The sequence below is a fragment of the Emys orbicularis genome, chromosome 12 (genome assembly GCF_028017835.1).
Source record: "Emys orbicularis isolate rEmyOrb1 chromosome 12, rEmyOrb1.hap1, whole genome shotgun sequence".
Classification (NCBI taxonomy): Eukaryota; Metazoa; Chordata; order Testudines; family Emydidae; genus Emys; species Emys orbicularis.
Genome location: NC_088694.1, coordinates 30,083,857 through 30,110,025, shown reverse-complemented (window position 1 = coordinate 30,110,025; position 26,169 = coordinate 30,083,857). Strand labels below are relative to the sequence as shown.

The 26,169-nt window shown below is 48.5% G+C and overlaps 1 protein-coding gene across 2 annotated transcripts in view; it reads left to right on the top strand.

Annotated features, from left to right (window-relative positions):
• Positions 1-26,169, top strand: part of ACSS2 (acyl-CoA synthetase short chain family member 2) — a 77,837-nt gene that overhangs the window by 31,471 nt on the left and 20,197 nt on the right. For both annotated transcript variants that reach the window (XM_065414291.1, XM_065414292.1), the window contains exons 3-7: positions 20,922-21,013; positions 21,904-22,007; positions 22,444-22,516; positions 23,442-23,517; positions 24,439-24,556. In XM_065414291.1, the coding sequence (XP_065270363.1) occupies positions 20,922-21,013; positions 21,904-22,007; positions 22,444-22,516; positions 23,442-23,517; positions 24,439-24,556 (463 nt within the window). The remainder of the gene's footprint in view (positions 1-20,921; positions 21,014-21,903; positions 22,008-22,443; positions 22,517-23,441; positions 23,518-24,438; positions 24,557-26,169) is intronic.

The window sequence follows — 26,169 nt, the reverse complement described above, 5'->3', positions numbered from 1 at the left end:
CAAACAAGATAAGCACTCTGGTAAAAGGTACGTTTACAAGTTGAGAAAACAAAGTAAATCTAAGACGCCTTGCCTGGCTTTTACTTACAATTTTGAAATAAGAGAGACTTGTTTAGAAAGATGGGGAGAACCTGGATTGATGTCTGGTCCCTCTCAGTCCCAAGAGCGAACAACCCCTTAAACAAAGGACACACACAAAAACCTTTCCCCCCCCAAGATTTGAAAGTATCTTGTCCCCTTATTGGTCCTCTGGGTCAGGTGTCAGCCAGGTTACCCGAGCTTCTTAACCCTTTACAGGTAAAAGGATTTGGAGTCTCTGGCTAGGAGGGACTTTAGTACTGTACACAGTATGGCTGTCACCCTTCCCTTTATAGTTATGACACGCCCCCCAAATCACAGATAGTGTTGGACGTTCGGTTCCACACTGGCTGTGATTTCTTCCTGGAGTTCTAGGAGAAAACAGAGTTAACAAGACACATGTACCTTTAGACATACTACTGATTATATAAAAACTAACAATATGTTTCATTACAAGAACAATTGTTAACCAGTTAACTCTGGGAAACTTTCCCGGGAGAGTGCATCAGCCACTTTGTTAGAAGCTCCCGAAATGTGTTGTATTTCAAAATCAAAATCTTGGAGAGCTAAACTCCACTGAAGAAGTTTTTTGTTATTCCCCTTGGCGGTATGAAGCCACTGTAGCGCAGCATGGTCTGTTTGTAGTTGGAAGCGCCGTCCCCAAACATATGGGCGTAGCTTTTCCAGCGCGTACACAATGGCGTAGCATTCCTTTTCGCTGATTGACCAGTGGCTTTCCCTCTCAGACAGTTTCTTGCTGAGAAACACGACAGGATGGAATTCTTGATCTGGTCCTTCCTGCATTAAAACTGCTCCCACGCCTCGCTCGGAAGCATCTGTGGTTACTAGGAACGGTTTGTCAAAGTCTGGGGCCCTTAGCACAGGGTCAGACATGAGTGTTGCCTTAAGCTGGTTAAAGGCCTTTTGACACTTATCAGTCCACTGAACTGCATTTGGCTGTTTCTTTCTGGTTAGGTCTGTCAGCGGGGCGGCGATTTGGCTGTAGTGTGGTACAAATCGCCTATAATATCCGGCCAAGCCTAAGAAGGATTGGACCTGTTTCTTTGACTTTGGAACCGGCCACTTTTGGATAGCATCCACTTTGGCCTGTAGGGGATTTATAGTTCCTTGACCCACCTGGTGCCCCAGGTACGTCACTCTGTTTTGGCCTATTTGACACTTTTTAGCCTTAACAGTTAGTCCTGCCTGCCGGATGCGCTCGAAGACTTTTTTCAGGTGCTCCAGGTGTTCTGTCCATGAATCAGAAAAAATGGCCACATCATCGAGGTAGGCAACTGCAGATTCTCCCAATCCTGCTAGGAGACCATCTACAAGTCTTTGGAAGGTGGCGGGTGCATTTCGCAACCCGAAAGGGAGTACATTGAATTCATACACCCCTGCCTGGGTGACGAAGGCTGACCTTTCCTTAGCGGGTTCATCTAGTGGTACTTGCCAGTACCCTTTGGTTAAGTCTAAAGTAGAGATGAATTGGGCATGTCCCAATTTTTTCAATAGCTCATCTGTGCGTGGCATTGGATAGTTGTCAGGACGAGTTACAGCATTTAGCTTACAGTAGTCCACGCAAAAGCGTATTTCCCCATCTGGTTTGGGAACTAGAACCACTGGAGATGCCCATGCACTGGTAGAGGGGCAGATTATACCCATCTGTAGCATGTCCTGGATCTCCCTTTGTATAGCCGCTTGGGCATGAGGTGACTCCCGGTAGGGTGGGGTTCTAATTGGGTGAGCATTACCTGTGTCAATGGAGTGGTATGCCCGTTCGGAGTGGCTGAGAAAATCGGTGCAAAGCTTGTGCACAGCTCCTTTATCTGCTGTCGCTGCAGACGTCCCAGGGTCGTGGAGAGGTTCACCTCTTCCACGCCACCATTCCTTTTTCCTTCATAGTAGACACCTGCAGGCCACTCCGCGTCATCAGTTTCCTGGGCTGTAAACTGGCAAACGTTTAATTCTCTAGAATAAAAGGGCTTAAGAGAATTAACATGGTATACCTTAGGCTTTATGTTGGAGGTGGGGGAGGCTATGAGATAGTTAACAGCTCCTAGGCGCTCCTGGACCGTGAATGGTCCTTCCCACGACGCTTCCATTTTATGGGCCTGGAGCGCCTTTAAGACCATGACTTGGTCTCCTACTTTGAAGGACCGTTCTCTGGAATGTTTATCATACCAGGCCTTTTGCTCTTCCTGAGCATCCTTTAGGTTTTCTTTAGCAAGGGCTAAAGAGTGTCGGAGGGTGTTTTGTAGGTTGCTTACGAAGTCTAGAATGTTAGTTCCTGGAGAAGGCGTAAACCCCTCCCATTGCTGCTTCACCAACTGTAATGGCCCCTTAACCTCGCGGCCATACACAAGTTCAAATGGTGAAAACCCTAAACTGGGATGTGGTACAGCCCTGTAGGCAAAAAGCAACTGCTGCAACACTAGGTCCCAATCATTGGAGTGTTCATTTACGAATTTACGTATCATGGCCCCCAAAGTTCCATTAAACCTCTCCACCAGACCATTGGTTTGATGGTGATGAGGGGTGGCAACCAAGTGATTCACCCCATGAGCTTTCCACAGGTTTTTCATGTTCCCTGCCAGGAAATTAGTTCCCGAATCTGTAAGTATGTCGGAGGGCCACCCTACCCTGGCAAAAATGTCTGCTAATGCCTGGCACACACTTTTAGTCTTGGTGTTGCTTAAGGGTACAGCTTCCGGCCATCGGGTAGCAAAATCCATGAAAGTCAGTACGTACTGCTTTCCTCTGGGTGTCTTTTTTGGGAAAGGACCCAGAATATCCACAGCTACTCGCTGAAATGGGACCTCAATTATGGGTAGTGGCTGGAGAGGGGCTTTAACCTGGTCTTGGGGCTTTCCCACTCGTTGGCACACCTCACAAGACCGGACATAATTAGCAACGTCCTTGCCCATTCCCTCCCAGTGGAAGGACTTCCCCAACCGGTCTTTGGTTCTGTTCACCCCAGAATGGCCACTGGGATGATCATGGGCTAAGCTCAAGAGTTTTACCCGATACTTAGTGGGAACTACCAGCTGTCTTTGAGGATGCCAGTCTTCCTGGTGCCCACCAGAAAGAGTCTCCTTGTATAAAAGTCCTTTTTCTACAACAAACCGGGATCGGTTAGAAGAGCTGAGAGGCGGTGGGGTGCTCCGTGCCGCTGCCCAAGCTTTTTGAAGGCTGTCATCTGCTTCCTGCTCGGCCTGGAACTGTTCCCTTGATGCTGGAGACATCAGTTCCTCCTTGGACTGTGGACTGGGGCTTGGTCCCTCTGGAAGCGATGCAGGTGCTGGGGCTGTTTCCATTGACTGTGAACCGCTGTCCGCTGGTGCACTATGTGGTATTTCAGGCTCTGGCTGAGCCTCTTGGGTAGGGTTATCTACTGTTTCTGCCAGTTTAGGCTCGCTGGTGCCCTCTGGCATTGGAGTTGTAGACGGGGTTGCAAGCGCTGGACTCAGTGCTGGCAATGGTTCTGGTGCTGGTTGCGTTGCCAGTTCCGGTTCTGGGACTGGCTTTGGCTGGGTCTCTGGGATTGGATCCACTACGGCTGTTGCAGTCGTTGGCAGGGGATCCGGTTCCACCACCTGGTTTTGGGTCTCCGGTAACACAGACGGGGCCCTGGTGAACGGCTCAGGAACAGGGATGGGGGTGAAAGCTTGCTTAGCCTGGCTGCGGGTGACTATTCCCACCCTCTTGGCTAGCTTCACATGGTTGGCCAAGTCTTCCCCCAGCAGCATGGGAATGGGATAATTGTCATAGACTGCAAAAGTCCACATTCCTGACCAGCCCTTGTACTGGACATGCAACTGGGCTGTAGGCAAGGTTACAGACTGTGACACGAAGGGTTGAATTGTCACTGTAGCCTCAGGGTTGATGAGTTTGGGGTCCACTAGGGATTGGTGGATAGTTGACACTTGTGCCCCAGTGTCCCTCCAAGCGATAACCTTCTTTCCGCCCACTCTCAAGGTTTCCCTTCGCTCCGAGGGTATGAGAGAGGCATCTGGGTCTGGGGTTCTTTGGTGTGATTGGGGTGTAATGAACTGTAATCGGTTGGGGTTCTTGGGGCAGTGAGCCTTTATGTGCCCCAGTTCATTACATTTAAAACATCGCCCTGCTAAGGTATCACCGGGGCGATGTTGGTTGCTGGAGACTGGTGTGGTGGGGTGAGAAGGCGTCTGGGGTTTCCCTTGGGATGTGGGTGGGGTCTTGGGTTGTCCCCGGTGATAAGGTTTTGTTTCGGCTTGCCCCTTCTGATATTCGCTCCAACTGCTACTAGCTTTTTTCTTTTCTGTCACCTCCACCCATTTGGCTCCAATCTCCCCCGCCTCGGTTACAGTTTTGGGCTTCCCATCTAGGATGTACCTTTCTATTTCCTCAGGAACACCCTCTAAAAACTGCTCCATTTTTACTAGGGAAAGCAGATCTTCCAAAGATTTAACATTTGCTCCTGATACCCAGGCATCACAATTTTTGTCAATGTGATAGGCATGCCGGGTAAATGACACATCTGGTTTCCACCTTAGGGCTCTGAACCGCCGACGGGCATGCTCGGGTGTTAGCCCCATTCTGAGTCTGGCCTTGTTTTTAAAAAGTTCATAACTGTTCATGTGTTCCTTAGGCATTTCAGCCGCCACTTCTGCTAAGGGTCCACTGAGCTGCGGCCTCAGCTCTACCATGTACTGGGTTGGAGGGATGTCGTATCCAAGACAGGCCCTTTCAAAATTTTCTAAGAAGGCCTCAGTATCATCGCCTGCCTTGTAGGTGGGGAATTTCCTGGGATGGGAAGTGGTACTTGGAGAGGAATTGTTAGGATGGTCTGATGCATCCTGCTTAGCACTTGCTGCTTCCAGTTCATGCTTCCTTTCTTTTTCTCTCGCCTCCTCTTTGGCTTTTTCCAGCTCCATCTCTCTCTTGTGGGCCTCCTCTTTGGCTTTCTCCTCTCTTTCATGGGCCTCCTGTTTGGCTTTTTCTTCTCTTTCATGGGCCTCCTGTTTGGCTTTCTCCTCGAGTTTTTTAATTTGAAGTAGTCTCTGATGTTTTTTCTCATTTTCTTCTGCTTCTAGTCTGGCCAGTTCTAGTTTGCTAGCTGCTTCACTGGTAGTCATTTTCCTGGTTTTCTTGTGCTGGGTCTCACCCTCTGCAGTTGACTGAAACTGGGATGTATTTAGCTCAGGCTCCTGCTGAGTGCTGCTGAGTTAACAGAGAGTTTCTAACTAGCTACTTCCCAGGATGTAAAAAAGAAAAAAAACACAATTCAGCTTGTAAATTATCTTTACCAGTTGTTTGCTCATTAATTGAACCCTTCTCTTAACAAAGGACCTTGTTAAAAAAACTTAACACCTCTGCCTTCAGGCAAGGAGAGATAAGATATGCATCTACCTTCAGCTCTGCTCTCCAAGCAGCTAGAAGGAAAAAAAAATCTCTTACTGGCTTTTGGGTTTAAAACGATCCCACCGCTGTGCCACCATGTCAAGGCTGTATCCCTACTTTGAACTTTAGGGTACAAATGTAGGGGCCTGCATGAAAACTGCTAAGCTTATCTACCAGCTTAGCTCTGGTCCCGCTGCCACCATTCTCGATGGATTCCCTCCCTGGGAAGCCTTGAGAAACCTTTCACCAATTCCCTGGTGAATACAGATCCAAACTGCTTGGATCTTAAACAAGGAGAAATTGACCCTTCCCCCCTCCTTCCTTTCACCAACTCCTGGTGAATACAGATCCAAACCCCCTTTGGATCTTAAAACAAGGAGAAATCAATCAGGTTCTTAAAAAGAAGGCTTTTAATTAAAGCAAAAGGTAAAAATCATCTCTGCAAAATCAGTATGGAAAATAACTTTACAGGGTAATCAAACTTAAAGAGCTCAGAGGAATCCCCTCTGTCTTAGGTTCAAAGTATAGCAAACAAGATAAGCACTCTGGTAAAAGGTACGTTTACAAGTTGAGAAAACAAAGTAAATCTAAGACGCCTTGCCTGGCTTTTACTTACAATTTTGAAATAAGAGAGACTTGTTTAGAAAGATGGGGAGAACCTGGATTGATGTCTGGTCCCTCTCAGTCCCAAGAGCGAACAACCCCTTAAACAAAGGACACACACAAAAACCTTTCCCCCCCCAAGATTTGAAAGTATCTTGTCCCCTTATTGGTCCTCTGGGTCAGGTGTCAGCCAGGTTACCCGAGCTTCTTAACCCTTTACAGGTAAAAGGATTTTAGAGTCTCTGACCAGGAGGGACTTTAGTACTGTACACAGTATGGCTGTCACCCTTCCCTTTATAGTTATGACATAAGGTATCAAATGAAAGCTGGTATCACACTGGTAATTAATATAATTGTGAAAGCGTGTATATTAATGCTAAATGAAGAATTATGAATAGTTACTGATATACTTTAACATTTGTAACCAAACAAAGGGAGAAACAGGTTTTCTTCCAGACAGGAGGGAAGGTAGTTATCTCCCTGCCTTTAACGTAAATTAAGCATTGTGAAATCAACACATGGGAGACAGCGGAGGTAATATCTGTAGGATGACCAGACAGCAAGTGTGAAAAATCGGGATGGGGGTGGGGGGGTAATAGGAGTCTATATAAGAAAAAGACCCAAAAATCGGGACTGTTCTTATAAAATCGGGACATCTGGTCACCCTAAATGTCTGTGAGTGTCCAGTGATGAGCTGCATAATGCGGAGGAGCGCTCTTCCAAAGGGTTTGGGGATTAGGGTGTATCCAGGGTCTCCTGCGAGGCTAGGAGGGCTGGCAGGATCCTAGGGAGTTTGGCTGGATGGCTGATAAACTGGGGTTACAGGTAGAGTGCTGCAAATCTGCGGATATCCGCGGACCATGTTTGTGGATCGGATGCAGGTACAAATTTTGTATCCATGCAGGGCTCTAGTTACAGGGAGCTGTCATCAGTTTAACACCAACAAATCCCTTTTGCTAAGGGAGAAAGGTAACAAGGTCACCTATAGTTCTGGACGGCCCTGAGAAAGCATGACAATTGTAGACCTGCCCTGAAAACAAGCTTTTGGGAATGAAATACATTGTTTAAAAAAGGCTTAGCATTAAGGTGTTTTCTCTAAACGGCGCTTGCTGGGTATCAACCAATAGGCACAACATACATTCTCTAGGCCGGGTGTAGTTACTACTGTAGTTAGCCTAGCAGAGTCGTGTAACCCAAAGTTATGGATGGGGGAGACAGAAACTTCCCCCGGCCTAGATTTATATAGCAGTCAATGCTGAGTAACTCTTTATACGACGACCCAACAGTTTGCAAGTGTTTGTATTTGATTTAAACGTTCTTCACCTGAAACTCTGTTTTTTGCTTGGTGAAATACAAAGGTGTAACTGGAAGCATTTCTGTAAGGGGCGTTAATGGGGCCTTAGAGAAGGTAGGATTAACTGAGCCTCCCTACTGTCCGGTGTGAAACGAAGGCCATGCCAAACACTTGTCTGCTCTGCTTCACTAATGCGCGTGTGCTGGCTGCTAGCTACAGAGGTGTGTGTTGAGTGAATGTGTAGTTAGTAATTGAGCCCCATCCACTGGGGAGAGAATTTCTGTGGTGACGACTTCATCAGTGGTGTCCAGGCAGAGTCTACAGTCCAGCGAAATTTGATATTTGTAGTGAATTTTATTGCATAGCTCCGCAAACAAGATGAAATAATCCCGCCAATCTAGATATTCACTAGACAAATCTATGCATTCTGGAGCAGCGTCCATCTCAAGCTGGGTGAATTCTGGGCTGTCGGAGCAGCACGGAGTGCAGAGCAGTGAGCAGTGTTTGAACTGGAAAGAACAAGTGTAATTTTCTTAAAAGCTCCTGGCAGTTTCTCAAGTTCTGAAAGGCTGTAAGTAATGTAAATGGCCCAGAATTTCCTGCCTTGCTTTAATTAGACTGAATGGCCAAAAGGCATCATACTAATGCAGAGCTGACTCTGATACAGGACGGGGGGGAGCTGCCTGCTTGGTTTTTCTGTGCGTGGACAGGTTCTGTTTGCTGCTTATGACTGTAGGTTGCATTTTAACATTAGTAAAGTGTTACTCGTAAAGGCAGTGCCAAGGACCTTTGCAGGTGATAGAAATCCTTTTAGGCTTAAAGGGACATGACAAAGACATTTAAAAAAAAAAAATCCTTACCTAGGTTAATCCCATGGGGTTCTGCATGGGTTTGGGCGTGAATCTGTGCAGATCTGATAGCAGAGTAGGGGCTGAAATTTTAAAAATCAAATGTGCTTTTGTCATTTAACAATATCCACGGATAACTCGTCCAGCAAGGTGGTTGCGGCCAGCAGCAGGGACACCAGAAGTCCCGTTAGAATTGCACTTAGTTTTCAGATACATTGTGAAGTTTGTGCTGTGAAGCTCTGTTCTCCTTCAGACGATTAGCTTGTTGGGCAGAATGGAATGGGCACTGGGGGTAGGAGGCAGTGTGGCCTAGTGGATAACCCACTGGACTGGGACTCTGGAGATCCAGTTCTAGTCTCAGCTCTGATACTGTCCTTCTGGGTGACCTTGGGCAAATCATTTCACCTCTGCCTCAGTTTCCCCATTGGTAAACTGGACCTAATGATATGGACCTCCTTTGTAAAGCACTTTGAGATCTACTGATGAAATGCACTGTGTAAGAGTAGTGTGTTCATACTGGTGTCTCTTATCCTCTGTTTGTAATAACTTCATATACACTTGGAAATACCATTTTCCTGCCCTGTGTTGGGTAACTCTGGATTCTTGCTACCAGGACCATTAGAAACAGGGAGTGAAACAACACCAACTGGTTTGGTTCACACTTTGTTGATGCACAGCATCAACAGTGGCAGCAGCGCCCAGGCAGAGCAATGTTTGCTGGGTCAGTTTGTGCTTCCTCTGCAACAGCAGGTGCACAGAAGCTGCTATGCCATGTGAGGGTCTGAACTTGTTACAGTTAAGGGTGAGCTGGACCTTTGCCCTTTCTGTCTCTGCAGGCACTTTTCCTTTCCTTCTGTGAGTTCAGTGTTGTGCTTCACCCCACTTCTGGACTGGATTGACCAGGCGACAACCCCCCCGGTTACCATCTGTATCACCACAGCTGCTAATAGGCGTCTCTTTGGGAGCTTGTGACGGCTATGAAATCTCAGTGACTCGGGACAGTTTCAGACATGTCTGAGCTAAACGTAGCCTTTCGTTGCCAGGGGAAGTAGGTCCCACTTGACCAGGCCCCCCCAACATTGGGGCTGGGCGAGAGGGTCTACCTGTACAGCTTCTGCCTCTGCCTCTGCCTCTGTCAGCTTGGCCCCCGGTCTGTGTGTCTCAGCTCACAGGCAGTCTTCTGTCCTATTCAAAGTCTGCCCTGCAATGCTTGAACCTGGTCAACCTGCAGCTCACAGGTGGGGCCAGCCAGAGCCTTGGTCAAGAGTGTGGTGGGGCTACTGTTGAAGGAGCTGACACCTATGTTGGGGTTAACTGTCTGCTTTCCTGCAACCCTCCGGAGCCCACCAGGACCAAGTTAACTTTTAGCGTTCCATAGAGCCACCACCCACTCAGAATCGAACAAATGGAGGTTCACACACCACTCCAAATAATAGAGCTCCCACGTTCTTCATGTTTCTTACCCACGGGTAAAGGGGCCTTGTCTGTATTACTGTGCAGCCCATGTTGGTGGGCCAGGACTAGCTCCTCGCTAGGAACCCCAGCACTTTGGGCTGGACTTCTCCTTAGATTGCTGCCTCTGAACCTCACTAGTGGCATTCCCCTTCTCTGTTGTTTCTGCCTCTGGCTAGTAAATTTAGTCCCCTTGGGAGTTTTGGCTAAATCATCCAAGGCTTCTTCCAACAAGCCTACGATGGGCTATGTTGTGGGCCTAAACAGTCAGTCATGTTCTCCTAAGCTTGTCACGGAGGTTGAGTGTCAGCCTGAGCAGCACTGAGCTAGCAGGGCCAGCAGGCAAAGGGTTAAGATACCATACAGACGTTTGCACATAATCTAAATGATATGATCTGTTCAAATGCCTGTCAAGACTAAAACAGCCAGCCCAACCGGTGTCACTGCCCGCCCACATCACCAACCAACCAGTTCGCCATCCCAACCACCAAACAGAGGAAAATAAAGTACCGCACCACCCCCACTTCCAGGGGATTGATGGCCTTGCAGTTCATCCAGGTGCTAGATAAGGAGTGTTCTGGACCGGGGGGACAGTCCTATCCAAAGCTGAGGGTCCTTTGCAGAAAACATCCTGCTGCCAGTGCCAGTCCCCTCCCAACCCAGGGAGCTGAAAGCTTGGGTGCCTCAGGAGATCATTTCTCAATGATGTGCTGGCTGTGCCAAGGCCGCCGCCTACACAGATGCTTCTTGTGCAACCATTTCATTTTGGAAGTAGTCTCCTAGGCCTGATCTGCGCGGTGAGACTGCACCGATTGAAGTAAACTGGCTTCTGAGGCCAGGTGTGCACACAAACCTGCCCTGTTTAACTAACACGATGCTTTAGACTGACTTTTAGTTAAACTGCTGCAAGTCTGTGTGTAGAGAATGCCTGACTCTACTTAGTGAAATCCATGCGGAAAGTTTCAGTTGGTTTGAATGCCCACACAAGGGGATTTAGAGCCGGTGTAGTTAAAGCAGTGCTATTCCTGTGTGTAGCCTGGGCTGAGCTTTGCAGGGGTGCTTTCTGCTGCTCTGCTTGCACTAACATTCAAACAGTAAAAGGGTTGCCAGATTAGTCAAAACTTCTAGGAACTACTTCTGTGCCAAACCTCCCGGGCTCCCCTACAAATTGTCATGTTCAAATCAACTTCCGCTCCCCCCAAACGGAAACCTCTGTGTTCATTGTCAAGAGGAAATAAGACGTCAGGCTGACTGCTGGGGGTGGGCAGAAACAGGCCTTTTGGCAAGACTCCTAATGAAAAGTACTCCCTTCATTTGTCACTGTAGAAAGCCAGAGCACCTCAGGTGTTTGCTTAAGTAGCTGGTGTGTATTGGGTTGGGGAGAGGCAGGAGATGTGGAACCTCAGCATTAGTAGGTGAGGAAGGGGGAGAATCTCCCCATTAGATCTTGTCCCTAACTAATTTGAGGCCTGTCCTTGAGTGTAGCAGACAGTAATCCGCTACAGTAAGTTTCATTCCTCTGTGCAGTTCGTGAGAGAGCTTCTATATCAAACGGAGAGGCTGTCTCCCATGGCGTGTATTAAACACCCAGTTCAATCTGATCTGTTTCTGGTTTCTCTTTGCATGGCCTGTAGGGCTTCCGTCTAGGCTTAATGTTTTGTGCCAATCCCCATTTTCTGTGGGACCATTTTTTAGGATTCACTCCACCCACAGAAAAGTCTGTCTTTTCTGCATCAATACTGAACAATAGGCCAGTGTTTCTCTGTTGCACTTGCCAGGGCAAATAACCTTCTCCCTTTATCTATTGGTTGTTCATTTCATCATAATCTTAAATGATCCCTATTAATGCATTTTGCAGAGGATTTTAGCTGAATGTTTCAGCCCATCTTCTTAGGTTATGATTAGGAATGTGGGCCCATTAGAGGCACAAGTCTTTCCCAGGCTCTGGCATTACTGTTACATTGGCTGCTTCTGCGTCTCTCGTCCATCTTGGCTGGGGAAATCATGTCTCAAGCAGCTTCATTTGGTATTTCAGTTTATTAAATTGTAGCTCTGTATAGTGGGTTGATAAAAGCCTTTCTGATCCCCCTTAGTTGGATAACTATCCCTCAGAGCATTATAGACTGGTTAGGGGTATACCACAAGGGCTACAACCTGGTCTCCAGCAGATGAGTGGTTGATTCCAGCTTCTCCCCTCTGCTTGTGCCTGTGCTCAGGGGAAGGGCTACTGGGAGAGCGGAGGGATGACCGCCTGTACAGCCCCAGGTCCGGGCACTGGCTTGGTCCCTAGGCTACGGGGGGTTTTCCAGTTACCACATTGTGACTTGATTATAAAAGTCCTGTGGTGCCGACCAAACCTTCCTGAAGGTTCCTGTGTCTGCACTGCTGAGTCATGCCGCAGGCCAGGAGCTGGCTTTCTGGCTTCCCATGTGAGCTTTCTGTTGTGCAGTTGTGTACCCCAGGCCTCTTTCAGCATTTCCTGTCCAAAGACTGCATACTTCCCTCTTGCATTTATAACTGGGTTACGTTTTCCCTCTTGTGCATTAGGGAGCTCTTCTAGTCAGCTAAAGGGACGCTGTCAGCACAGTCAGAAAATGTTTTCTCCCCCCTATAGGAGTTTGTCTCGGTTTTCCCAGCTAGTTCATGCTGGGCATTTGACAGCATTGAGTATATGGTCAGAGTGGCTGTTTCCCTGCTGAATTGGTCACTTTCTTGTGCTGTCACCCAGTGCAAGGGAGTGAAAAACGTGCTACAAATCGTATCTTCCTGTATTGTAAAACCCCACTGGTTGGCAGAGGGGCTAGATTTCAATTTAGTGGCGGTGTCTAAATCTCATGACTTTGAGGCTAACTTGTCATTTTACGCCCCAGCTTTGTTTATCAGCTGTCCAGAATAACAGCCTCCGTGACTGCCCAGAGCATTCAGGCAAGATTTATTTTCGCCTGTTTGATTTGTAACTCCATCCACACAAACAGTGTATATATCCAACCTTGTCACACAACCTGGAAACAGGACTTCCCTCTCCCTTGTTCCCTGGTAGCTAGAGAACACCTCTTCCAATGGGTCCTTCCTCCCCTGGGAGCTCTCCTTTACTTCTCCACACCTTCCTGAATTCCCTCCCTCCCTCCCTTGTCCCCAGCCACCTATTTAATGGTGTCTCCCTAGGAGTTCACATATGGGCCTTCCTCATGTAGGATGGGGAAGGGGGAACGGGCAGAAGGCCACAGAGCTGGTACTGGCTGGGCCTCTGCCTCTAGCTCAGTGGTTCTCAACCTCCAGGCTGCATGCAGCCCAATTAGCGCACAGCTGCGGCCTAGCTCAGCTATGTGCTAAAGGCCATGGGGGCTCTGGGTCCTGGCTCCACCCGGCGGGCACAGGGTCCGGGTTGCGGGCTGCTGCACGGCCCCACATGGCGGGGTCTGGGGTGGGGTCTCTGCCCCCACGCCTGGCTCTCTGCTCTTGGCCCCTCTCTGAGGAGTGGTCTCTGGCTGGAGAGCGCTGGGCATAGGAGTTTGTGGGGAGGGTTAGGTGGGGGGTACTGTGGTTCTTAACCTGCAGCCCAGGTAACACTTTGTGGCCTATAATCACAAATAGGTTGAGAACTATTGCTCTAGCTGGTGTGTGCCTTCCCCCTCGTACTGTTGGCCAAAGGGAGATGGGGGAGATGCTCTTAAAGGCTCAGTCTGACTGCTCTACCCTTATGCTGGCTTCCTGCTGGGCTCTGTCTGGGCCCCCAAACATGGCTGTGCCTCAGGTCCTGCTGCACCTCCCTTGGGAGACTGACTGTCCCACAGCCTGGCAGATCTCCCTTCCAGGAAACTGTTCCTTTGCTCAGCTTCATCTTGTTACTCCTTATCCTTCCCCCACTCAGTCTGAACAACCCCTCTCTCCTTACACCTGCTTATCGGTGACATCCCTGCTGATAAAAGCCATGGCTGCTTGTGGAGTGCAAACACTGGGGTGGGGGATGTGTTTGACCATTGCTCAAGCAGGTTACACAAACAGTAGCTTACAAGGTCATCTAAGGGCTTGTCTACGCTGGCACTTTACAGCGCTGCAACTTTCTCGCTCAGGGGTGTGAATAACCCCCCCCCCCCCCGACTGCTGCAAGTTTCAGCTCTGTAAAGCGCCAGTGTAGACAGTGCACCAGCGCTGGGAGCTACGCCCCTCATGGAAGCTATTCCCAGCGCTATGTCATGACTACACAACCATGTTAAAGCGCTGCCGCGGCAGCACTTTAACATTGCCAGTGAAGACGTTCCCAGGTGCACTGAGCTGTTGACATTTATTCCTGTGATTCATTTGGGGGCAGGTTCTTGGCTTCCCCTCTCCTGGTGTGAGCTGCAGGTGCTAGGTGAGGCATTAGTCCCCATGCTCTTCTTCCCACACCACCTTTCCTCACACCCAGAGGCCCCTCCAGACTTCACACCAGCGCGTTTGTCACCCTGTCAGTTGGTGCAGATGAAGCCAGCACTCCATGACTGAAGAATGCTGCAGTGAAGATGGCTGTGGAGAAAGGGTTCTGTGCTTGCCCTGTGCTGAAGGGAGAATGGGTGTTGAATGCTAACTGCTTGGCTGGCCTTCGTTGCCCTTTGCCGTATTCAAGAGCTCTGTTAAACTTGATTCCCAATCGAACCTGGGGCTGGGATGCTGCGTGTTTCAAACAACAGAGGTCCTTGGCTCCTCCAGCTCCCGGGACTCTGCAGCAGATTAAAAAACATCAGTTAATCAAATCAGTCCCTGCCCCCATAATGAGATCTCCCAGGCTTCTACGGATCATCTTTTTATAATAGATCCTTCTTTGATGCCTCGCTAAGGGATGACTTTTCCCCCACCTCTCCCTGGGGTGGCAGCCATTCCTGTGTACCTCTTGCTCCCAGCTGGGCACATCTCATCTACCGGAGTGGTCCCATACTGCTTTACTGATACCTCAGCCTTTAACTCCTCCTCTATTTCACTCCTCTTGTGGCATACTTCCGGGGGTGACTGCTGTGCCACAGCTGCTCAGAATCTGGTGGCTGGCTTGCTGAACTGGGTTAGCTGCAGGGAGCACATTGCAAGCATGCTCTGGAGAGCCTGCTGGCTCCCTCCTCGCCTAAAACAGTGTGCTGAGAAGGAGCTAAGAACCCTATGGAGTTTGGCACCCACTACCTGAGAGTAATTAATTACTGTCATTACAGTTGGTATGGCAACCCCACATCTTTGTGTGTGTGTGTGTGTGTGTGTGTTCCTACTGTATTTTCCACTCCATGCATCCGATGAAGTGGGTTTTAGCCCACAAAACCTTATGCTCAAATAAATTTGTTAGTCTCTAAGGTGCCACAAGTACTCCTTGTTCTTTTTGCTGATACAGACTAACATGGCTACCACTCTGAAACCTGTTACCTGAGACTTGTCTCCCTTCTAATGCACCAATATGTTATTTGACACCTGTTGATGTGCTTTGGCTAACGGTTCCTGGAAGTGGGTATCTGGGGGCTGCTGGGTGGGGATCTTCAGTGGAAGGCCCTTGACTTTGGAAATAATTTTCCTTTTTAGAAACCTGAGTTCAGAGCATAGTTCAAAGCTGACCTGCTCCCTCCGGCAGCTGCCTGAGCGTCTCCCAGAGCAGTCTTTTGTGTGTTTGTTCCAGATTAATTAGGGACATGAGTACAGGGCCGACTCTAGGTTTTTTGCCGCCCCAAGCAAAAAATGTTTGGCTGCCTCCCACCCCAGCCCTGGGCTACCCCCTGCCACCCCAGCCCTGGGCTCTTCCCCCCCCCCCCACCCGCTGTCGCCCCAGCCCTGGGCTCTCCCCCCGCCACCCGCACCCCCTGCTGCCCCAGCTCTGGGCTCCCTCCTTTCCCCCCACCAGTGCCCTCCCACCCACACACCTCCTGCCACCCCAGCCCTGGGCTCTCCCCCTTCCACCCACACCCCCTGCCGCCCCAGCCCTGGGCTCTCCCCTGCCAACTGTACCCTCCTTCCGCCCAAGCCCTGGGTCACTGGTAACTCGCTCCCAGGGCGGGTCATTGAGCAGGAATTTTAGATGTGCACAGAACACAGACAGGATTGGTTCCCATATGGTTACAGAACTCTAGTAAAGTGGAACAATTTTCAGCTTGTGTGATTGGAGGATATCTGGAAACATATTATAAGACTGTCCTCCATAAATGAGGAAAAGTTAAGGTGCCTTTATTATTCTTTTGTTCCACTCTTTGTTTCTATGGGGAATTTGCCAATGGAATATCACTGTCTTCCTTTTAAACAAATAAAAAAAAAAAAAAAAAAAATGGCAATGGCTGTTGAAAATAGCAATTCCAGTCCTAATAACCACTGGGAAGCATTTCTTGCTCAATTTTATCCTACTTTTTCTACAGCAAGTTACAGTGGATCAGTATATTTGATTTGGGAGAAATGAAGTAACAGCTGCCCGAATTGAGCTTGAGCACTCCTGAATGTTGAGGTGTTCAAATCTGGAGGGCAGGTGCTAGATTACCTTTCTGAATATTAGCTAAATTTGGAAAGGAAAAATCATTTTCTGCTTCCATGGCTCAGACGTGGAAATCCTCCTACGTGCCTGGTTCTGTATCTAAAGCTGCCCAGGTCCAGAGCCTCCCCTCCCTTACTTTTCATTTTAAATTCTAGAGGGATCCACGTACCTCCCTTGCTAGGCTTCAGATAGAGAGGGGCACTGTCCATTTAGTCCACAATTCTTTCTTTGGGGGCTGCAAGGTGAGGTCACAGCAGTATCCCTAATCCAGTCTGGGGATGTCTTCAGAAGGGGATAGCTGGGCCAAAGCCTTCTACTCCTTGGGCACACTTGTTCCCCGTTCCCAGGGCCACCCCGCTTTAGCAGTGAGCTCTCCATTCACAGCAAGCTGCAGCATGAGGTTTCAGCTACCTCACTCCCTCCACCTCTCTTTCCTGTTGGTAGCGGCCAAGGGAATGTTGGGAAATGAAGTTCTTTCCCTGCTCCAGGGCTGGCTGTATAGGCAGGGAGCTAACCAAGGAACTACAGCTCCCAGGGCCCCCTGTTGGTTCTCAGCTCCCATGCTGGATTCCTGCCGCCCCTGCAAATGGGCTGCCCCAAGCACCTGCTTGCTTTGCGGGTGCCTAGAGCCGGCCCTGCATGAGTATCTTTAGTTTGGTCAGTCACTAACTTTGTAGTGTACAGTCATTGAAGATTAATTCTGCAGGGGCTCTGTAGGCAAAGGGGTCTGTCTGTCTGTGTGTCTCTCGCGCTGCCTTCTTGGCCAACACACCCAGACTGTACTAGGGACATCCAGAGCTAAAAGCATGACCTATTACAGCTTGAGCTAAAGAACTGTGCCTCTGTAGCTACGGGCTGTACTGGTTCCTATCCTCTGTGGATCAGGCACAGGGGGGGCCCTGTAACACACACCATTGGGTTACATATGCACATGCAGCATGGGAATTCCTAAACCATAGGATTGGAAGCCCAGTGTTACGTAGCTATGACTCTCTCAAGGGCTTGAAAGTGTTAAATCTTCTTCATGCTGTGATCCATGTGGTGTCATAAAGTTATGAAGTAACAGCTAAATGCCAGGATTCAAACTGTGCTGTGGATTGGTGCCAGGTCCAAATGGCATTTCATAGATGTATTTAATTTAGTAAAGTATTTCAAGGAGCTTTTGTTTCTCCTTTGTAACAATTTTGAAAATTGGTTCTTGACTCATAGTTTTAAAGAAAACACTGTTAGGAAAAATCACACTTCAGCAATTTCTTGCCTGTGCTACTAACACATGAGGCTATTGAACTGTAAGAACTCTGCATAATGACAGGTTTCAGAGTAGCAGCTGTGTTAGTCTGTATCCGCAAAAAGAACAGGAGTACTTGTGGCACCTTAGTGACTAACAAATTTATTAGAGCATAAGCTTTCGTGGGCTACAGCCCACTTCTTCGGATCCGAAGAAGTGGGCTGTAGCCCATGAAAGCTTATGCTCTAATAAATTTGTTAGTCTCTAAGGTGCCACAAGTACTCCTGGGTTTTTTTTGTAAGAACTCTGTAAATTTACTCTTTGTCATTTATACAGTCTTATTTTTGAAGTTCACCCAGCCTGAGTAATGAAAATAGCTGGCCGATTTCACTGACTGGTTTTCCCACACTGTGTTTGTGCAGCCTTTTCTATAGAGATGGACCCATACCAAATTAACAGCCCTAACATTATGGGGAAGGTGTTCTAGATGTTTAAATTTTGCACCTCAAACCCATCACAAGGCCTGAGGTTCTCATTCTCGAGTCAAGTGAAACCCTATTAAACACTGAGCAGATGAAGCTAATTCTTATCAAAGGATTTAAAAAAAAAAACAAAAAAAACCAAAAAATCCCCAAAAGAAGCAGAAGTGCATGTTGAGGCTTTGATTCCTGCCCAGTCTTTATTCTTCACCCCCAGTGTTTCACCTATTGTACCATGTGCTCATTAAGAAGACAAATAACTTTAAAATTACAAGTCCAAGTGCTGTGTCTTAGGAAGCCGGAGTGATCCACACACTTAGGAAAATGCTTCTGTGTGATCAGTGGCCACTAGCTGCTCTGCTCCTGGGGGGCTGGGTGAATTTTCTGTGGGATTAAAAGTGACAATTTGACATACAGGCCCCACGGCAAAGGGAACTTGTACATTCCTTACAGTTGCTTTGTGTGGGGACTGCGTTCTGGTGGGACTGTAATACGTACAGTGAGGCAAGGTATTCTGAGGCAAAAGTGAGGGTAATTCACCCTGGAAAGCACCTCCTCTTTTTTTTTCTTTTTTTTTTTAAATGAGATTACAGGTTAATAAAGGTACTAGTGTTGAAATAAAATACTTAGACTTCTACAAGGCATTTGACTTGCAATCCTTCGCTGCATAAACGGGGGAATCTCAAGTAGGAGCAGAGAAGTTATTTTACCTCTATTTAGCACTTGTGTGACTGCTGCTGTAATCTTGTGTCCCATTGTAGTGTCCACATTTCAAGAAGGTGTTGATAAATTGGAGGGGGTTTAGAGAGGAGCCACAAGAATGAGTAAAGGATTAGAAAGCGTATCTTATGATAGATTCAGAGCTCAGTCTATTTAGCTTAACAAAGTGAAAGTTAACAGGTGACTTGATTACAGTCTGCAAGTACCTGCATGGGGAACAGATATTTAATACTGGGCTCTTCAGTCTAGCAGAGAGAGGTCTGACACCATCCACTGGCTGGAAGTTGAAGCTAGACAAATTCAGCCTGGAAACAGGGTGTAAAATTTTAACAGTGAGGAAAAAGAACAGGAGTACTTGTGGCACCTAACAGTGAGGGTAATTATCCCTTGGAACAAGGGTTGCTGTGGGTTCTCCATCGTGAAATGGGCTGTTTGTCTAACAGGTCTGCTCTAGGAATGATTGTAGGGAAGGTCTCTGGACTGTGTTGTACAGGAGAGGTCAGGCTAGGTGATCCCAATGGTCCCTTCTGGCCTTGGCATCTCTGGATCGGTTTCCCAATTCCAGCCCTGTAGCTGCCTGCCAGGGTTGCAGTCTCCCCACTGGTCTGACCCTCCGCAGAGCGCAGGGTGGGAAGTGTAATCTGTTCTCATTGGCTGCTGCACCAGGGTGTAGTGATCGGCTCATCTTACTCCACCAGACACCACCCTCGCCTGAAACAAATGGGCTCCTTTGGAGTTTGTTGCCAGGGAGGGAGCGTGGAGGGGGCTGCTGATGTAATAATATGTTAATGGCACAGGAATTAAATGCAGCCAAGTAACACTTGAGGCAGGAAGCCAAGCCATCCTGGAACAACTCCAGTGAGCACTGAAGTTCAGTAACTATTGAGGGAGGATCCTAGGGCTTTACTCGCTTGCTGAGCCTCCCAGCCCCTTGTGGGGCGATTGTTGTACATACTCCCTGATAGGCAGCGTGTGGCACACTTTACCCCAGACAGCTTGGGGCAGGGGAGCAGACACACTGCTAGCTGTGTCCTTGGCTAAAGCAAACGTGCCCTGCTGGCCAGGACAGAATTCTGCTGGCATTGGAGCATGCTGTGCTGCCTGCCTGAGCACCCAGCTAGCATGCTGCACCTGTGGTCTGGACATGCTCCCTCCTCATGCAACATGCCCCCGTGGGATTCATCTGCTGGATGTTTCTGCTAATGCTCTTCTGAGGGCTGTGTCTAGCTTGTGCCCTGTTGCTTGAGTGTAGGTGGAAGAAGCAGCTCCCCTTCTCTGTTCCCATTGAGAGAGTCGCATTCAGTAGAGGGCTGGATTCAACTTAGTCACTGAGAAACTCCCTGGCAGATCCAAGATGGAATTCTGGGGCCAAGTTCTTACCTGGTCTAAGCCAGTGCATCAGCTTTACCCCAGCTCTGAAGAGTTCCTCGAGTCTCTCTTGACCCTGAAATCCTGTCTACACAAGGGCCACACTCAGATTGCCAACACAGGTGCAGATGAACTAGGCAATGTTGACAGCTCTACTGCAAGTGGGTTGCCATCTGCTGCCATGGTTAAACCTCCTGTCACCTAACCTCGCTCAAAGTGGGTCTGACTACACAAGGGTTTCCAGTATTGCTCATGGTGGCAGAGCTGAACTGGTCTTAGCAATAGTGGGAAGTGTCTGAAAATTGTCTCTAGTGTCGACAGGGCCCAAGCCTCCTGCGCTAATCATTAGTTCACTTCCCTCCCTTCATTTTACTCTCTCCTTCTTGCCGGAGGCCACACTGGCACCTGTGATCAAGATGGAAATCCATTTTCAGTTGCCATTGATTGACAGATCCATTGCCTGTCGCACACCTGTGTGCACATAGGTGTAGTACCTTGGCAGCATATATGCATATGCACACACCTGTGTAGGTACAGCTGTCCTTTCATGTGTAGATATGGGTGTCCAGAGCGCAGCTTGAGTAGGGCTCAGCAGCTACCTTTGTAGGCTGTAGATTTTCAGATACTTTAAACTTCTGGGGGATGCACCGCTTGAGTTTCTTTGTGGCAGGGGTGCCTTTGGCTCTTGCCATCTGTACTGTTTGTGACCCTCCCCACCCTCGGAGACTGGAAATTCAGTGCTGCTCAGTGAATTCTGATTGCTTCCATCCATGCTGCCCTATCCCGGAGCTGGGTTTCAGCTTGGCTGGGACTCCGGATTAAATCCTACTGCTATTGCGAGTTTGGCTGGAGGTAAGAAGGGTAGGCTTTGGCCCTTTCTGCTCAGAAAGGCAGCTCATTAGAGACTATAGGCTGTGCTGAGAGCTGGCTGAAGCTACACAGTTACTGCTTATCCTTGTAATCCTCTCCGAATGAATCTTGATCTCTGTTTTTGCAGGGAAGGGAATGAACCCGGGGATTCCATGAAGATCTCATACAGCGAGTTGTTGCACAAGGTCTGCCAATTTGCCAATGTTCTCCGGGAACAAGGTACCTGACTTAGCTCACTTTTATGCTGCTCTGATGTGGGAGGTGATATTGCTTAGGGGCGAGGGCACAAGACTGGGACCTGGGAGACCTGGGTTCCCAGCTCTACCACGGGCCTATATTCTGCACACCCATTTCCACATCTGTAAAATGGGGATAAAGATACTGACCTTTGTAAAGTGCCTCGAGAGCTACTGATAAGCACTATACAAGGGCTAGAGATTATTGTTATTAAATCCATTACTGTGTTTAGTTGGGTTATAACCGACACCTTGCTAGGAACTTACTAGAGGTTTTGATGATAGCACCGGAAGCTGGTTGCATTGGTACCTCTTTAAAGGGGCATTGCATAGAGTGGCACCCTGGTGCAGTAACCATTCCAGGTGCCTTACCAAGAACTTCAGTGATTACAAAAGCAAAGTGTGTGCGTGCACACTTGTACATCTGCATATACATGGCTTGGAAATCGCTGGCATTCATATTGTTGCCATTTCACTATAAAACTTTGTAAGCACTTTTGGTTCTTTGGCTTTATACATCGTGATGACAATGCCAGTCTGTCATTACTCTCCAAGCTAATGTCACTGGAAATCGTCAGTGGGGCCTTGCATCCTTATTAAACACATGAATGCATACAAGGTTAAACATTCAACCCAGTGGCTCCTGTCAGCTGAGCTTTAAACTGAGAGCTTCTTTGCATGTGGCAGTGATGTTGATTAACATTCTGCTAGTGTGGGGTTTTATATCCTATTTCCCGTCTCCTGTAGTGGTTGTTTCCTATGCTTTCTCTAGGAGCAGCAGGGCACAGATCTCTGATAGCCTCGTGTCATTGAAATCTTAGCTGTTCCACCAGTCTGCCCGCATGGGAAATATCTTCTGTTTCTTTTTCACAGGCATAAAGAAAGGAGACAGAGTTTCTATCTACATGCCAATGATTATCGAGCTGGTTGTTGCCATGCTCGCCTGTGCCAGGATTGGAGCGCTTCACTCCATTGTGGTAGGAGCAACTGCTGGGAATTATGCTAAATTCAGAGCCGCTGCTTGGGATATAGATAGTTTTCCTGTGGCAGAGTGATGGAGGGCTGAGAAGAGTTGGTAAGCTGGGCAGTGATTATGAGATGGATGGCGGCTAAAATTAAGGTGCCATTTCCTATCCCACTTGCCCTCGCTAAAAGACTTGAGTTTAAAAGTGGAGCAGCTTTTTGCTTTGCTCCGCGAGCTGTACTGTGGTAGCAGCCTGGAGGGGGCCATCACCTTGCCCTTCTCCAAAGGGAGCCTCAGGTATTTGACTGGCCCATTGGAGTCCAGTGCGCCTCCTGGCCCTCTGGCAGTATCTGTTAGTGCTCGGAGGCTCACTGTTGCCTTTTTGAATCCTGTAATTCCCAGCATGTCAGCATCCTTTGCTGCTGAGAATGATTGTGTTCTTTTGTCAGTTTGCAGGTTTCTCAGCAGACTCCCTTTGCGAACGGATTCTCGATTCCAATTGTTCTCTCCTCATTACAGCAGGTAAAATATTCCCCAATCCCCTCCACCTTGCAGGTCCGTAACCACGGCGTTAGCTGTGGAAATACGTTATTTTTAAAACTGGATTAACTATTAATGAAGGAAAAATATATTCCTGCAAATGGGGTATTCTGTTCAGATGGGGTGGAGGAAGGAGTTGTTTCTGAATAGAATTGCCAGTTCTGGGGTACGTTCCACTGGCACATGTGCTTTAGTAACTGTTTCTCCTTTCCTGATAAACAGCGGAGAGTTAAAAGCAGCCTATGCGCTTTGCTCAATGGCTTGTGTTGCTGCCAACTCTTCATAGCAAGTGTATTTTCAAAAACTAGCTTTGCGTCAGCTTTTCTCTTTGAAATAAATTGGATGCTTCTTGATGCAGTTTCCCAGATGCATCATTTATGTGGTGCCCTCCCACCCCTCCAGTAAACTGCAGCATTTTGAAGAAGTCCAGTAATGTGTTGCTACACATCTTAACTTGTAAAGCTAAGATGTCAGTCCATCTGGAGTGCTGCGAGATTTGCATATTAGTCCCCTGCCTTTTGCCCAGCCATGTTCTCTGTAGCACTGGTTATATTATTAATCAACCAGAGAAATGGGAAAGGCCTATTAGATCGTGCAGTCTGCGTTCTGACAGTGTAGGATTGTTCCCTACAGAACATTCCCAGGTGTTTTGGTCAGCCTAAATGTGAACCTCTCCCAAGGAGGGGATTTTACCACTTCCCTTGGAGGAGTCTTCTGTAGTTCAACTGATCTTGTTAGGCAACCTTTCCTGACACCTGCGCAAATATTCTCTTTCCCATTTTGTTTGGTCTCTTCCAGTCATCCTCCCGGAACCATTCATTCCCCTCCTTAATACCAATGACCTTCAAGTATTTGTAGGCTGTCCTGGCTAGTGAGCTAGTTTAATGATTCACTTACTGTTTTTTAGATGCCTTTTATAGAGGTGATAAGCTGATTAACCTGAAGCAGATCGCAGACGAGGCCCTGCAGAAATGTAAAGACAAGTAAGTTCCTGTTCGCCTGGAATGAGGGGACCTTGGTCAGCTGAGGCATCTTTTTGGTGTAGGCCTAAGCCTACTAATACCTATTTGGAGAGTGATTAAGAGTCTGGAAATAAGCAACCCACTTGGTGGGTCCTAATGTGTGCCCAGATATATACTTAAAAGACACTGCAAAGACACCTTTTTACCTTGAGCTGCTGTTCTAAATGTGCATATTGTACCTTGTGCACCTTATGGGTGTGCAGGCTATTTGGTCTTGTGTGTAACGTGTGCTCAGTAGCCATTGATGGAAGCTGATCTCACCTGTTGCCCTCTGACTGTTTTTGTTTGTTTGTTTGTTTGGCAAAAAGCAAAACAAAAACAACAAAAACCCAGACAATTGACTGAAGTTCTTCCTTTCCAGTTGCCTGGGAAAGCTCCTTCCCTGAGCTGCTAGGAAATACAGTCCAGGGATCTGGCAATGACACAGGGAAGGGAGATGAATGGTGGTGGGAGAAGTGATGGAGGTGCAGGTCTCTCCCCAGCAGTGGAGTAATGGTGAATGCTGAGCCGTTTGCTGTGGTAGCCTTGCTGTTCGGTTATGTTTCAGTTAGATGTTGAGGCTGGAAGCTCAGGTGCTCAGTTCGAGGGAGACACGAGGTGAATCCAGTACGACTCTGTGCCCTCCCTGCTCTGCCAGTTAGCTCTTTGAGACAGCGGCTGTGGGAGCAAGCAGGCCTGGGTAACAACACCTGCTGTTACTGGTGGAATGATTGCTTTCAGCAGTAACTAATCGCATACAATCAGCATGTTGGCCTCGGAGAGCTGTGCAGCTCCAACATGCTCAGCCAGTGCAGTGAGAGCCTCATTGTCTCTGCAGCGGCCTGTATAACGGGTCCGTGGCTGTACGGGAGCAGGCTAATGACTCCTCCTTTCCCTTCGCAGAGACTCCCCTTTGAAAAACTGCATTGTGGTCAAGCACTTGGGAAGGGAGGAGGAGCTGGTGTCAGACGGGATATGCAGCAAATCGCCACCTCTGAAGAGGCTGTGCCAGGATGTACAGGTGGGTTCCCGCAGGAAGCTAGGAGGAGGGATTCCCTCGTTGCTCTGGGTGTGAGCCCAACAAATCGATCAGTACAACCACCACTGTGATGCTTCTCTGGGCTTTTGTGTGTGCAGACTCTTCCCTGCTGCTTGTTCCCTCCCCTTTGGATTTATGGTGCCATGTGACCTCTCAAGAACCACCCCCCACCCAATGAAATGATTGAGCCCCTCCTGGCATCCTGCTGTTTCCTTTAACCCCCCTGGCAGCTCCCCAAAAGGAGTTAGTGCAGGATTCCATGAACTGAGCAGCCCAGGAGCTAGAACGAGACATGTTCCTCTTCCTGGCAGAGGAATTTTCCTTCTGAACGAAAATAGCCATCTCCCCTCCCAGGCCCAATGACACGTCTTCCCAGAAAGTGCCCGTAACACTGACAGCTGAGTCCGATTCCCAGCCTTGCCTCTATCTCCCTGCCGACAGCATGGGGAGAGGCGGCTGTATCAGCTGAGCAGGGGCTCAAGCTGTGGGTAAATGGGAGCTTTCACTGAGTGGCCTGGAGGCAAACCAAGCGCACAGTATTGTAGTAGCTGACTAGAAAGGTCAAACAGCTGCAGTTGCTGGGCACGTGACATTTGCTTCTTGAGGCAAGGCACAGGGTCTTGTTTTATCAATAAATGTCCAGCTATCTCGGAGGCAACCAGTCTGCAAGGCAGGGCTTTCCCCCATCTGAGAGAAACGTATTAAAGTATTGTAGGGACCCTAAGGCAAGTGTCCTCCCCCCTTGCAGGTGGAGCCGAAGGCAGCACAGCTTGGCAGGGTGGGGAGAGTGGAATTCTCTACGTGATTAGCGACTTCATTGCATTCTAGAAGATAGCTTGTCTCTCTGGGGGAAGGATCAGCCATGGGAAGTGTAGGTATGACCTTTGGATAGGTCCCTGGGCATCGCCCTGCACAGACCCAACACTTATGCCCTATGGGATTTCAGTCTGTTTTTAGCACGTTTCCTGAGTGCAGTCTTGTCTGTTCCCTCTGCGGTGGGAGAACTCTGTGAAGTGTGGCCTTGCTGGGCCTGAGGGCTTGCTGTGATTCTCCAGCACAGCTGAAGGTGCCTAAGAGGCTTGGGGCCAGATGCCTGGAGAACACTTTAGGCAGGGGTGGAAGCCAGTGAAGTGGAGGAGACTGAAAAAGGAGGGAGATGGTCTGACCATGGTGTCCAAGTACTTGAGGGGGCGTGCAGTCATGCTGTGCACATGCACACTTCAAGAGACGTGCTGCCCATCTCTGCCTCCTCTCACTGGAAGGAGACCACAGCCCAGTTGTGGAGGTGGAATCCCTCCTTGCCAGTTACCCAAGATTGCGAAAGCTCAGGTTAGTGCCCTGAAGCTGCTCCTTCTGCCCCGTTTGCAAGGTGGTATCATAGGTCAATGCCTGTGCTGTCCGTCACGTCTATGGTAGAGATCCAACAGTCCCAAGTGTGACTGGAATGGGTTGGGAGAGCTGCTATTCTGACATGTCGTCATGGTAATTGACCACTGTGGAAATAGTGGGAATACATGGCAGGTTTGAGGCTTGCTGAATGGTGTGCTTGCTCCCCCAAGTGTGGAACGCAATATCTCATGCTCCTGTGGGAGGGC